This window comes from Muntiacus reevesi, chromosome 3 (assembly GCF_963930625.1).
Source record: "Muntiacus reevesi chromosome 3, mMunRee1.1, whole genome shotgun sequence".
Classification (NCBI taxonomy): Eukaryota; Metazoa; Chordata; class Mammalia; order Artiodactyla; family Cervidae; genus Muntiacus; species Muntiacus reevesi.
The window spans coordinates 55946718-55960963 of NC_089251.1; the positions used below are offsets into that span (position 1 = coordinate 55946718).

The 14246-nt window shown below is 44.2% G+C and overlaps 1 protein-coding gene across 2 annotated transcripts in view; it reads left to right on the plus strand.

Annotated features, from left to right (window-relative positions):
- Positions 1 to 10802: 10802 nt before the first annotated feature.
- The window catches only part of SMYD1 (SET and MYND domain containing 1), a 44308-nt gene continuing 40864 nt past the window's right edge, over positions 10803 to 14246 (plus strand). For both annotated transcript variants that reach the window (XM_065929168.1, XM_065929169.1), the window contains exon 1: positions 10803 to 10974. In XM_065929168.1, the coding sequence (XP_065785240.1) occupies positions 10838 to 10974 (137 nt within the window). In that variant the 5' untranslated portion in view covers positions 10803 to 10837. The remainder of the gene's footprint in view (positions 10975 to 14246) is intronic.

Sequence of the window (14246 nt, forward strand, 5' to 3'; positions counted from 1 at the left end):
CATAGCTGGGCAATGGGTCAATAAAGCAAAATAGTCAGGTGGCCAGACTAACACAGTTCTAATTGGAACCATGGGGCCAGACAATATCATCAATTAAAATGCAGTTAACATTCATGAGACTACCCCTTCTTAAGGGACAGCAATGCTGAACACTGGAGGGCATGGACAAAGTTCTATTTATCTTTGTATCCTCTGTGCCTGGCTTGCTGCCTGGCACATGGTAAGCACTCAATAAATGACTGGTGAATGGACTATGCAATGAAGGGAATCCATGAAAGAAACTGGAGGCATCCAATAGAAGGAAAGGCATTTATAGGCAGAAGTTTCCGATTCCCATCCTAGACTTTCCCTTTCACATAAACCTTGGCTTGTTTATCTTCACACACAGAAACAAATCTCGTCCCAGCTTTTCCACATGACTCTAGAAATTATACCGTCCATCTCTGAACATCTGTGTCTCTGCCTTTTCTCTAAGCTTTGCACTTTTTTTCCCAGCTCTGAAATCACATTAAAAACCTTCTGTCTGTAAGAGGTAGAAGAGAATAAGACTTCCTCTTTGGTCTGTGTTTCTTTGGTTATTAGCGTGTATGCCCCCATCCTACACTTTTTATCTTGAGCATACTATAGTGGCACAGAGGTAAAGAATCTACCTGCCAATGCAGGAGACCCAAGAGTCAGGTTCGATCTGTGGGTTGGGAAGATCGCCTGGAGAAGGACATGGCAACCCAGTCCAGTATTCTTGCCTGGAAAATCCCTGGACAGAGGTGTCTGGTGGGGTGCAGTGTATGTGGTCGCAAAGGGTAGGACACGACTGAGTGACTAAGTACACGCACATGGACACGCACTAACCCTGTACTGTCAGGGTTAGACTCTACTACTGTACTACCTAGCCCCTTATCCCCACCTGACTTAAGACCTGCAGAAGGCACTCCGTAAGTTTACTAAATGTACCGGAAAGGGTTCAGGTTTGTTTAACACCCTCAAATCTTCGGAAAGGTTAGTCCTATTCGTTCCTGGAAGCTCAGATGCCAGACACAGGGGCCTGCTCCAAAATGGAGCTGGCAAACAGGGCCGGGAGGCCTGCTAACCGTCACGCCTTTTGAGTCCCGTAGGGTGCAGGGCATGGAGAAGTGCCAAGAGCATACCTCCAACTCCTGGGTATGCGCATCTATTCCCGGACATACGGCCTTGTCGCCCAGGGAGACCGAACCTCTCAAACTCTCCCAGGCGGGTGGCCCAGCTCAGGGAAGTTGCCGGGCGCCTCGGCAATTCGGTGGTGACAGGCCCCAAGGCAGAGGGAGGGGAGTTACGGGCCCGACAACTTCAATCCATCCCCACGGCGCCCCAGCTCTGTGACTCACCTGAACTCCACCTCCACTGACAAGGGCGCTGCCATGTTGAGGAAGCCGAGGGCACAGGAAACTCCCCACAACCTAGAGTTGCTTTAAAATGTTGCACTAGTTTCTGTTGTACAGCAAAGTGAAACAGCTATATGTATACATATATTTGGGCTTCTCAGGTGGCACTAGTGGTAAAGAATCACCTGCTAATGCACGTTAGATATGAGACTCAGGTTTGATCCCTGGGTGGGGAAAATCCCCTGCAGGAGGGCACAGCAACCCACACAGTATTCTTGCCTGGAGAATTCCATGGACAGAGGATCCTGGTGGGCTACAGTCCATGGGATCACAAAGAGTCGGACATGACTGAAGTGATTTAGCATGCATACATATATCCACTCTTTTTTGTATTTCCTTCCCATTTAGGTCACCACAAAGCATTGAGTAGAGTTCCCTGTGAAACACAGTGGGTTCTCATTAGTTATCTATTTTATATATCATAAGGGCCTACATTTCAATCATCTTTGTATGGGGGCACTGAGTATAGTGCCTGGGCAAAGTGTTGATAAATGCATGTGGCATGAGTGCCTTCAGGAACTCTTGAGAAGAAAGTAATTTGAGCTGAGAATTTCTAGGAGCTGAAGGAAGAAAGATGGAAGCAGGAGTGCTACTTTAATAAGAACGCAGGGACCAGAGAGAGTGTGAAGTTTTGTCAAGGATGTAATTTTATAGGATAGTTGCTGTTGTTGAATAGTCACTAGGTCATGTCCAACTCTATTGTGACCCCATGGACTGTAGCCCGTCAGGCTCCTCTGTCCATAGGCTTCTCCAGGCAAGAACACTGGAGTGGGTTGCCATTTCCTTCCCCAGGGGATCCTCCCGGCCCAGGGATACAATCTGTCTTCTGGGTCTTCTGCATTGGCAAGTGTATTTTTTACCACTGTCCCACCGAACCCCGATTACACAGGATATAATGAACTATTCACGAGGGAACCTGCTCCTTTCATTCTGGAATGTGAGGGCTAGGTGTGCTCACAAACCTCTTTGATCCTGTGATTATGAAATGATAATGAATCAGCCAGTGAATGCACTTGAAAACAGTGAGCAACCCCTGGCTTATTTAACACTGCTAGGTGTTAGCTACTATTAGTCTAAAGCAGGTTTGGCAAACATTTTCTGTAAAAGACCAGACAGTAGATATTTTTGACTTTGTGGGCCATGTGGTCTTTGTTGCAGATATTCAACTCTGGGGCTATAGTGTGAAAGAAGCCATAGAAAATATGTAAACATATGAGTATGGCTGTTTTTTTTAATATGATTTATCGTTACTGAAATTTGAGTTTCACATAATTTTCAAGTGTCACAAAATATTCTTCTTTTGATTTCCTCCACTCTCAATCATTAAAGAATGTACAAACTATTCTTAGTTCACAAGCCTAAAGGAACCGTTTCAACCCCTGGCCTAAATGAATCTTAGCTCTGGGTACAAAGGAAGGTCGAATCCAATGATAAAGTGCTGTACTTTTACTAAAATAATAAGGGTGTGAGTTTCTCCCCTGGAGTAGGAAATGCAACCCACTCCAGTATTCTTGCCTGAAAAATCCCATGGACAGAGAGTCCTGGTGGGTCCAGGGGGTCGCAAAGAGTCAGATATGACTGAGCGACTGAGCACAGAGTTTCACAGTGGGGAATGAGACAGGTTGGGAGACCTGGGAACCTTTGCTAGAATGCTTGCGCCTGGACACACCTCTCCTCTGAACAGCAAAATACAAAGAAACTATATGGGACTAAAATTAACTGCATGCATGCACAGTTGGGGTGAACTCTGGACAAAAGATACAGAAAGACCAAAAAACCCAACTGCCACTTATGAAGAGCCGGGAGCAAAAACTGGGTGTCAGGAACAAAAGCAGGGTACAGAGCATACCCTCTGCCCACAACACCTAAGTTATCCTTCCAGCCCAACTTCTGGGCAAATCACCTAAGCCAGCCCTCCAGCCCAACCTCTGGACACATTCCTATCCTCACCCCAAATAAGGAACAAGCTTGTCCCCTCCCTAGGGGAGCAAGCAAGCAAGGGAGCCTGTTGTTTATTCTTGCTCCCCATGCTACAGCAGGGGCCCCAAAAAAGCCTTGCCTGGGGGAAAAAAAAAAGGTCTTCAAAAAAGATTTAAAACATTGCAGCTCTCTGGATGTGCCACTAGGTGGCGATCCCTGCAAGTGTGTGACTGAATCTCACCAAAAGGAAGGATTGAGTGTGGTCCATCAGCTACCATGATACACAGGGACATAAACTGTCTCAGTGGTTCAAAATCGTTACTCTGGGTTTCACTGACATCTCCACCTTCACACTTATTTCTACATATTCTTTGAATTGCAGCATATCCAGCTGAAGGGAGTGCAATCACTCTCTCAAGGCCTCTGAGATTATTTGCTCAAAAATCCAGGATAATAATATGAAAACAGAATATGATTAAAGATTTTGGGGCTTAAAAAAAATTGGGGGGCTGCGATGTGGAATCTGGGAACAGATTCTACCCGAGATGAAAGTTAACCAGTGGCAAATTATCATATTGCGCACCTTAAACTTATCCAATGTTATATGTCATTATATCTCAATAAAGCTGAAAAAAATGAAGTAAAATACAGGGGTAAATAAAAAATGGAAAAGAAAAAATAATAACAATGGCTTACAACTTATTGAATAAAATAAGAATCTGAGAATCTATACCATAAATAAATAAATACATACATAAATTAGAAAAAGAAAAAGAGAAAGTCTCAAGAATACTGAAGTGGGAAGCCATTCTCTTCTCCAGGAGATGTTCCCAACCCATGGATTGAACCTGGGTCTCCCACATTGCAAGCGGATTCTTTACCATCTGAGCCCCCAGGGAAGCCCCCCCAAAAATACATAAATTAAGAAAAATATGTTAACCAGTGGAGTTTATGGTAAGGGTTACTTGAAGCCCATGTTTAGGTTTGTGATGTTATGTTAATAATTCTTTCCAAAATAGGCCCCAGTCTTGGCCACTTCATGTTAGCTTCTTCTACCACTGAGGTGCAAGACGGGACCCAGCAATGGTTGCCCGCACTTCTTTGGGGTGCTCAATAGCCATAGTAATGTCCTTGGTATGTGTGTATGGCCTGAGTGGGGAGGCGAATTCAGCTAAAATTGAGGTAAATGGAACCGAAATGGAGCAGGACCCTACGGTCCTTGCCACCTTCTCCCCCTCCATTGTCCCATCCATGTTCTCTGCTGACCTTTTGTCTGTGGAAAAACTTCAGCCAAAGAATACGTCCAGGGGCTTCCCTGGAGGTCTACTGGTTAAGAATCCACCCACCAACGCAAGGGACAATTTCTCGTCTGGGACGATTCCACATGCTGTGGGGCAAATAAGCCCATGTGCCACAACTACTGAAGCCCTCTCGCCCTAGAGTCTATGTAGTGAGAAGCCCCTGCAAGGATAAGTCTGCGCACCGCTATTAGAGAGTAGCTCCAGCTTTCCTCAACTAGAGAAAAAAGCCTGAGCGCAGCAAGGAAGATCAATGCAGCCAAAAATAAATAAATAAATAAAATAAAAATATTAAAAAAAATAAATCTAGTCAGAAAAGTAAGAAGAAGAAGAAACAAAAGAAAACAGTCAAAGGAGACCAAATAATAATAATGTAGTCATTAAGCACAGTTAAGGACCTCTAGTTCCTTCTCAAGAGCTATAGATAAAAATCTGAGCCATATCCTGTGAGCTCTCTTATAGAAATCAAAACCCCCACCGGGTGGGGAATTTAAGTATATAATGACCAGACTGTAGCCATGACCTACGCTGCCACAATTCTGAGAACTGGCCTCAAGGAAATGGGAACAAACCCACCCTGGAACTGAAGATTAACTGTACCTAATCAAGATGCTGCTGCTCAGATCACTGATGATCAACTTCAAGATGACCGTCAGAGCTGACTGCTGTTTCTGTTGTTTCTGCATGCAGCCCCTCTCTCTGTCTATAAAAGCTCTTGTGCCCTAATTGTCAGGGGTTGGGGATTAGTTGACCTTTGGACAAGCATCTGCCTTCCTGACTCCTGGTTGCCAGCAACCAAAATAATGCAAACTTTTCTTTCCACCTGCCTGGCCTCTTTAATGGTTTTTGACTTTCGAGCAGCTGGATCCCACTTTCAGTTACAGAACCACTGTAGTCATTCTCATCATCCCCTTGTCTGCAGTCTCCTAACTCAGCCGGTACTCGTGGGACCAGGGGTCCTTTGACTTGCACAATCTCATTTTTCTTTCTTTCTTACCACCCTTCTTTATCTGTTAATAGATACATCAAAGAAAGAGCCTGGATGGCTATTAAAGTCATTAACAACGGGAAAGCTTCCATCTTCTTGGAGCAGAAAAGTGCTCAAGAGAGATAGGATTGTGAGGGTCTGTGAAGCTCAAGTTTACAATCTTAACCTTGACACCACATTGCCAAATGGTTATGTTCACTCTGGACCCTCGTTTGCTCTCTTAAGAATCTACTGCTTCTTCCATGCTTTGATGAATGATGCTGAAGAAAGCTCTCATGTCCTTCTTGAATCTTTTCTGGTTAAACATCTCCAGTAGAGCGATAAGAAATCCACTAAAAACTCTAGATGTGCTTTTTCTGATGATGAAGACAGCAGTTTTCAATGGAGGCAGTTCCACTAGTTAGGGGCCATCTGAGAAATGTTGGGGGGATGTTTTGCTTGTTATGATGATTGTGGGGTGCAACTGGCATAATGTGGGCTTCCTAGGTGGCACAGTGGTACAAAATCCACTTGCCAAGGCAGGAGACCTGGGTTTGATCCCTGGGGTGGGAAAATCCTCTGGAGGAGGAAATGGCAACTCGCTCCAGTATTCTTGCCTGTTAAATTCCATGGACAGAGGAGCCTGGCGGGCTACAGTCCATGGGGTCGCGAAGAGTCAGACACAACTGAGCAGGCACATGCAAGCACTGGCGTATTGTTGGCAGGAGTAGGGCTAGGGCCAGCAAGAAAGGTTGGGATCCCAGTGGGAAAAAAATGAACTGGAGGTGGGTAGATGGGCAAAAAGTCTTTGCACAGGATTTGTGTTGGTGTGTGATACAGCAGGGCCCTGTGCTCCCTTCCTCATCACCCGCCTGATAACTAGAGTCAACATCCCCTGTCTCACTGGTCCTGGCCAGAGATGCCAGATGTCCTGGGAAGTAAGTGACAGCCTTGTACTTCAAATATCTGGATATTCATTTCACTTATGTAAAATCTTATTTATAATTATCTGAGTCTAGAACACTGTCTTATGTAATCATAGATCAGTTTCTGTAAATTTTTTAAAAAGTTGGGTCCTTTTAGTTTTTAAATAGTATTAACATTATATAAGCTAGTTTTTTTTTTTTTTTTATGTTGTTCAGTTGCTAAGTTGTGTCCAACTCTTTGAGACCCCATGGACTGCAGCATGCCAGGGTTCCTTGTCCTTCAACATCTCCTGGAATTTAGAATGAATATATGTTATTTTATTATAATTTAACTGTCATTTTTCCTTTTCCTGTACTAGGTTAGATCAGAGTCTTAGTCCATTTGAGTTGCAATAACAAAATACCAAAGCCTGGATAGTTTATAAACACCAGAAATTTATTTCTTACAGTTCTTGAAGCTTGAAGTCCTAGATCAGGGTGCCAGCATGTTTGGATGAAGGCTCCTTTTCAAGTCACAGAATTCTCCTTGTATCCTCACATGGCAAAAGAGAAGGGCCGAGGCAATCTCTGGAGCCTCTTCTATATATAAGGCATGAATCTCATTCATGAGGGTTTCACCTTCATGATTTAAGGATCTACCCAAGCCCCCACAGAGTAATACCATCACCTTTGAGGGTGAGGATTTCTACGTATGAATTTGGAGGTGGAGGGGACAAATATTCAGACTTTGTGAAGTGAACCCGCTAATCGCTCAGTTATTTCTGACTCTTTTGTGACCCCATGGACTGTAGCCTGCCAGGCTTCTCTGTCCATGGAATTCTCCAGGCAAGAATACTGGAGTGGGTTGCCATACCCTTCTCCAGGGGATTTTCCTGACCCAGGGATCGAACCTGGGTCTCCTGTGCTGCAGGCGGATTCTTTATCATCTGTCACCAGGGAAGCCCCAGAGAAGTTAGCAATTTATGTTTTTTAGGTTCAAGAACTAACACATTATATTCTCTATAAATTTAATTTCATATATCAAAAAGGAGTTTATATAATATTTACTCTAATGTAAAACAAAGTATAATACTGTATGTGTTAGTTTCCTATTGCTGCTTTTTAATAAATTACTTAGTGGTTTAAAATAACATAAATTTATTATATTAGAGTTCAGTTGTCAGAAGCCAGAAATGGAGGGTTCACTGGGTTTAAATCAAAGTGTCATCAGTGCCATGCTTCCCCCTGGGGGCTCTTGGAGGAGCAGCCATACCCCTGCCTTTTCCAGTTTCTAGAGGGCATCTGCCTTTCACCTTGCTCCTTCCTCCTACTTCAAAGCCAACCAAATAGCATCTTCAAATATCTCTCTGAGTCTGACCTTCTTGCTTCCATTGTTACATCTCCACCTGACATTGACCACTTCCCTAACTCCCTCTTATAAGGATTCTTATGATTTCATTGGGCCAACTGGACAATGCAGGGATAACCTCCCTCTCTCAAGAGGTTTAATTTAATCACACTTGCAAAGTCCCTTTTGTCATGTAAGATAATATATTCACAGGGCTGTGGAGTAGGACTTGAGTATCTTTGGGGAACCATTTTTCTATCACATTTTAAAATTTATTTATTTATTTAGGCTGCCCTGGGTCTTTGTTGCTTTGTGTAGACTTTCTCTAGTTGTGGCGTGCTGGCTTGTCATTGTGGTGGTTTCTCTTGTCGCAGAGCACAGGCCAAAGGCATGTCTGCTTCAGTAGTTGCAGCTCTCGGGCTCAGTAGTTGTGGCATATGGGTTTAGTTGCTCCATGGCATGTGGAATATTCCCAAACCAGGGCCTGAACTCATGTACCTTGCCTTCTCATCCACTGCACTGCCCTCTACCATGTTTTAATAATCTAATATATTAAATAATATAATATAATATATATTAAAAAGTTTAATCTTGTTGTTCTGAGAAGGTTGAGACTCACCGTTGAAACTAAAGCACCAGGCTTGATGCTCCTTGATGTCTTCCTTGACCTTGGGTTGGGCTGAACTGTGTGTCTAGAGAAAAATGAGGTCATCTCTACCAGGCAGAGCTGCTGGCTCCCAAGGGTAGACCCTGGCTGTTGCCAGGCAACGTGGGTGCAGACATTCATTTGAGACTAACATGAAGAACTCCTATTTAATCATTTATTTTCCCCCAAGAGCATGTGATGTTTACTTTTGGGGGCACCAATTTTAAATGTCTTAATGTGCTTTGCCCTTTGGGCTAGATCAGAGTTTGCTTAATTATTCTCTAGTTCCAGGCACTCTGTGTTATGACCTAAAGACTGGGATACATGGAGAGGGCTTCCCAGATGGTGTTAGCCACCCGCCGATGCAAGAGACACAAGAGAGCTGGGTTCGATCCCTGTGTCAGGAAGATCCCCCAGAGGAGGGCCTGGCAACCCACTCCGTATCCTTGCCTGGAGAATCCCAGGGACAGAGGAGCCTAGCGAGCTACCATCCATGGAGTCGCAAAGAGTCAGACATGACTGAAGTGACATAGCATGCATGCAAGATCTGACAGATGATTCTCCAGCTGCTTCCAAGAGCAAAGAAGCGTCAGGAGATACAATTAGTTTGAAGACACATTAGAATTTCGAATGTATCTTGATGGTTTTGGGGAAGAAAATGGACAGAATAAATAAAATAAATTTGCTATCATTTAGTAAGTTCTGTATGGACACAGCCAAGTGTTGCACCATGTCCATTGTACCTATTATCTCATTTACTAGTGAGATAGAAATTATCACCCTTGTTTTACAGGTACTATCTCAAAGTTGTCCCACTAAGTTGCTTCAGTCATGTCCGACTCTTTGTGAGCCTATGGACTGTAGCCTGCCAGGCTCTTCTGTCCATGGGATTCTCTAGGCAAGAATACTGGAGTGGGTTGCCATTCCCTTCTCCAGGGGATCTTCCCCACCCAGGGGTCGAACCCGGTCTCTTATTTCTCCTGCATTGGGAGGCAGGTGCCACCTGGGAAGCCCACGGTCCTAGAAGGCTCAGAATTCAAATGCAGACCTGTCTAACCCAGAAGCCAGTGCTTGTAAACTAGTATACTTACAGAAACCTAGAGCACAGAAATCTGTAAATAGATGCATCCCAGGAACTAAAAATATTACCTGGAAGATAAGCCATAGCTCCAGATCTGCAAATGTCTCTCTTTTCAACCTCAGTGAGAGCTGCCTGGTGATCAAGATGAGCGGGATCCAGTTCAATAGCTGGGATTTTAGACTAATCCTTCCAATGTCCTCATTCCTGGGAAAGAAGGTATTGGTACTTTTCTGGTAGCAGACATAATGTTTAAGGGAGATTTGACAGAATGATAATAGACATGAGAGCTTTCATCTTAAAAGCCGGCCTCCTTTCATAACACATCCTAGGGTCCAACATACCTACATGCATCAGAGAATGCTCAGACCTCCATGCCCTGGGTGGGGCACTATGGGAGAGTCACGGAATATTAGAGAAGAGGGAGGCCCTTTGGAGCCTAGAGAGTACTTAGTCACTCAGTCATGTCCGACTCTTTGCGACCCCATGGAATATAACCCGCTGGTCTCCTCTGTCCATGGGATTCTCCAGGCAAGAATACTGGAATGGGTTGCCATTCCCTACTCATGGGATCTTCCCGAGCCAGGGATTGAACCCGACCCTTCTGAATTGCAGGCAGATTCTTTACTGACTGAGCCACAAGGGAGGAGAGAGGTTATATATATGGCAAAGGGTCAATTTAGCATCTGTTACTTTCTGCCAATAGTCTACCCATGGAGGAAACAAGGGGCCCATCTCACTTGAGAAAGTCCAAGCCTGACAGCTGAAGGGTCCCAGAGCAGCAAGCATCACCTCGCCTCTTCTCTTGGACCACTTCAGCTGTCTCTGCTTTGGATTGACAGAGGCATCTGGTTGCTAAAAATACCCTACTGACCAAGTGCTGCCCATTCCAACTAAAGCTGAGCATGACTGCAATCCAGGACTTAACTACTCCTTGCAAAGGAACTTTTCCAAAGTTTTCAGGCCCAATTTGAGAAGCACACCAGACCATGGTCTTTTGCTACTTTGTCAGCTTGGCTGGGCGGTGGCGGGGATCCTTCCCAGATCAGTGTCCTCTGGCCTGCCCCATCCTGGTCACAGGAAAAGAAGCAGAAGGGGGAGGGAGAGAGGGCCCAGGGACTGGAGGGGGTAGGGAAGGGGAGGTGCTTGTCCATTTATAGACTTGCTCTTTGGGATGCTGAAGGTGCTGAAATAGCTGCGAGGACAAGGGACTTGGCTCAGTGTTAAATATCTGCCGAGCTGCCTGAAGACTCTGAGATGACAATAGGGGAAATGGAGAATGTGGAGGTCTTCACTGCTGAGGGCAAAGGCAGAGGTCTGAAGGCCACGAAGGAGTTCTGGGCTGCCGACATCATCTTCGCAGAGCGGGCTTATTCCGCTGTGGTTTTTGACAGGTATGGAATTGGGTTGTTGCCATCTTTCCTCCTGGTGATTTGGCCAGTGCCACACTCTCAAATACTTTGCTCTCAAAATTGAGGGAGAGTAGCACTGACATATGTACACTACTGTGTGTAAAACAGGTGGTTAGTGGGAAGCTGCTATATAACACAGGGAGCTCAGCCTGGTGATCTGTGATGGCCTGGAGGGGTGGGATAGGGGTGGGGTGGGAGGGAGACTCAAGAGGGAGAAGGTATATGTATACATGTAGCTGATTCCCATTGTTGTACGGCAGAAGCTAACACAACATTGTAGAGCAATTATCCTCTAATTAATAAAATGAAAAAATAATCATGGAAAGGGATGCAATTCATGCGGCTGTTGATAATGAAGGGTACATGCACAGCTAACTGTTTGCTGGCATTACTTTTTCTGCAAAGGGTCAGGGTCAATGGGATTTACTCTGGTGCCTAGGAGGGCTGCAAAGGTGATTGAAGGCTTTAGGGCATGCTCTCAGAACACTGGGCTTCCCTAATGGCTCAGACGGTAGAGAATCTGCCTGTAATGCAGGAGACCTGGGTTCAATCCCTGGGTGGGGAGGATCACTTGGAGAAGGAAATGGTTACCCACTCCAGTTTTCTTCCCTGGAGAATCCCATGGAGAGGAGCCTCGCGGGCTACAGTCCATGGGGTCCCAAAGAGTTGGACATTACTGAATGACTAAGCACAACACAAGCACTCAGAACATAAGTGAACTTGGCCGAGTGGGAGTGCTGTGTGTGGGGACGGTAGAGGGAAAGGGAGTGAAAAGGCGGTGTGGTGTCTAGGAGACAGTCTTCCATGGAAGGCTCCATGTTGTTTTGCTTCTGAGGTGTAATAAGTATATTACAGGATTAAGTAATTGCTGAGACTTTAAAAAAGTAATTGCAAACACACAAGTAACACCGGAATCCATTTACCTTTGAAAATGAGAATATCACCAATGAACTGTAATCCTGTTTCACCTTTCCCCCTTTCCCACCCCTGGTCCCAGTTCCCTCTGTCTTTCTTCAGAGGTAATCCTTGTTTTGATTTTAATGTGTTTCCTTCTAGAATGTTCTTGTACTATTATATCTCTCTAGCTACATACATATATATATATACTTATCAAAATGCATAGCTGTAGTTTGTTTTTTCTTTTTAACAGAAATGGTACTTTTTTTTTCCTGGCCACACTGTGTGGCTTGGGGGAATCTCAGTTCCCTGACCTGGGATTGAACCTGGGACATGGCAGTGAAAGCACAGAATCCTAACCACTAGGTCACCAGGGAACTCCCAATAATATCACACTTTCGATGTTATCCTTGAACTTGCTCCTTTCACTAAACAACATGGTTTGATATTTATCCTCATGGGAACTGTTAAGTCTATAGCCACTTCTTTTAAATCCTCAAAGATCTGTGAGGTTTTTTTTCTTTTTTTTTTGCGCACATGTAAGTCTATCCATGTTGGTCCATATGCTATATGGACCACCAATTTTAACTGCTGTGGGTATTTTACCATATGTATGTATGAACTTTTGAAAATCTATTGCCCTGTTGAGAGACATTTGGTGGTTTCCAATTTTTCATAAAAGCAAATGTTTCTGTGATTGAAATCCTTGACCGTGTCCACTTGCATACATGTGTGATTATTCGCTACGCTAACTGGCTAGGAGAGAAATCACTGTGCGTTGGGGTGTGCTGTTTTCCATTTCAATAGGCCCTCCAAAGCAAATCTACTAAATTTACATTCCCATTTCCCCTATAGTCCTGTCCATAACTTGACCACCGCACTTTTGCATGCATGCGTGCTCAGTTGCTTTAGTTGTGTCCGACTCCTTGCGACCCCATGGTCTGTAGCCCATCAGACTCCTCTGTCCATGGGATTCTCCAGGCAAGAATACTGGAGTGGGTTTCCATACCCTTCTTCAGTGGATCTTCCTGAACCAGTAGTGATAATCTTTATTAAAAAAAAAAAAAAAAACCTCCACTGTGATAACATTATGACAGTATTCTCTGAGCCCCTAAATTGGGGTGACCTGACTGACACTGATGTGGTCTCAATTAAGATGGCCTCTGATAACCTAGATTTCTTGGTTGACTCACTGTATGACCATCCTGAGAATAGGCACAGCTTTTCAGAGATAATTTAAGTAGCATTCAAATTCTCATTTCTTCCTGCCCACCAAGACCTTCAGGGAAAAGGCTGTGAATGGAGTATATGGCTAACTACAGCTGAGGAATTTAGAGAGGCTGAGATGACAATAATACTTCTTCAGGGGGAGTGTGTCTCACTTTATTTACTTGTGTGGGTGTGTTGGGGGCAGTTGAGGAAGCAATTGGATTCAGAATTAAGACAGAAAAAGCCAGAAACACAGGAACTCTGAACAACGATCTTAGTACTATTACTGAGTCGCCATCTTGCCTTTTATAGAAGATCCATGGGTGTCTTCAACTCCCTAAAAACCAATATTGCCAATCAGTTTCCCTTTCAAGAGTGTCCTAAGTTGAGTGGATTTTGCTTCCGTTACAAGAGTAAAACTTAGGAAGAAAAAAGTGTATCTTCACATGAAGCTAACATTGACATGGTTGTCTATTTCCTTCCAGCTTATTTTAAAACTTTGTTGTTGTTTAGTCACTAAGTCGTGTTTGACTCTTTGTGACCCTACAGGCTACTCTATCCATGGGATTTCCCAGGCAAGAATACTAGAGTGTGTTGCCATTCCCTTCTCCAAGGGATCTTCCCAAGTCAGGGACTGAACCTGAGTCTCCTGCATTGGCAGGTGGATTCTTTACTACTGAGCCACCAGGGAAACCCATTTTAAAACATAGGTTTCATTTATTTGTACTATTAGTTGGGATCTTATCTAAACTTCGAGCAGGCCCAGTCATGTCTGACTCTTTGGGACCCCATGGACAGTAGCCCACAAGGCTCCTGTCTGCAGAATCTTCCAGACAAGAATGCTGGAGTGAGTTGCCATTTCTAACTACAGGAGATCTTCCTGGCCCAGGGATAAAACCTCCCCCTCTTGGGTCTCTTGCACTGGCAGGCAGATTTTTTTTACCACTTCCCGACCTGGGAAGATTTTCATTTAATGATTTAGGTATCTTCTGTGTTACTATACTCTCTTTGTAGAGTTTAAGACTTCATACTTTCTGACCATTCCTTTATAACTGGACATTTAGATTGTTTACATGTTTTTCTTATTATAAAAAATTCATCATTCATTTTAAGCAATAACTATATAAAAACAACTTTAGTGCATGTTG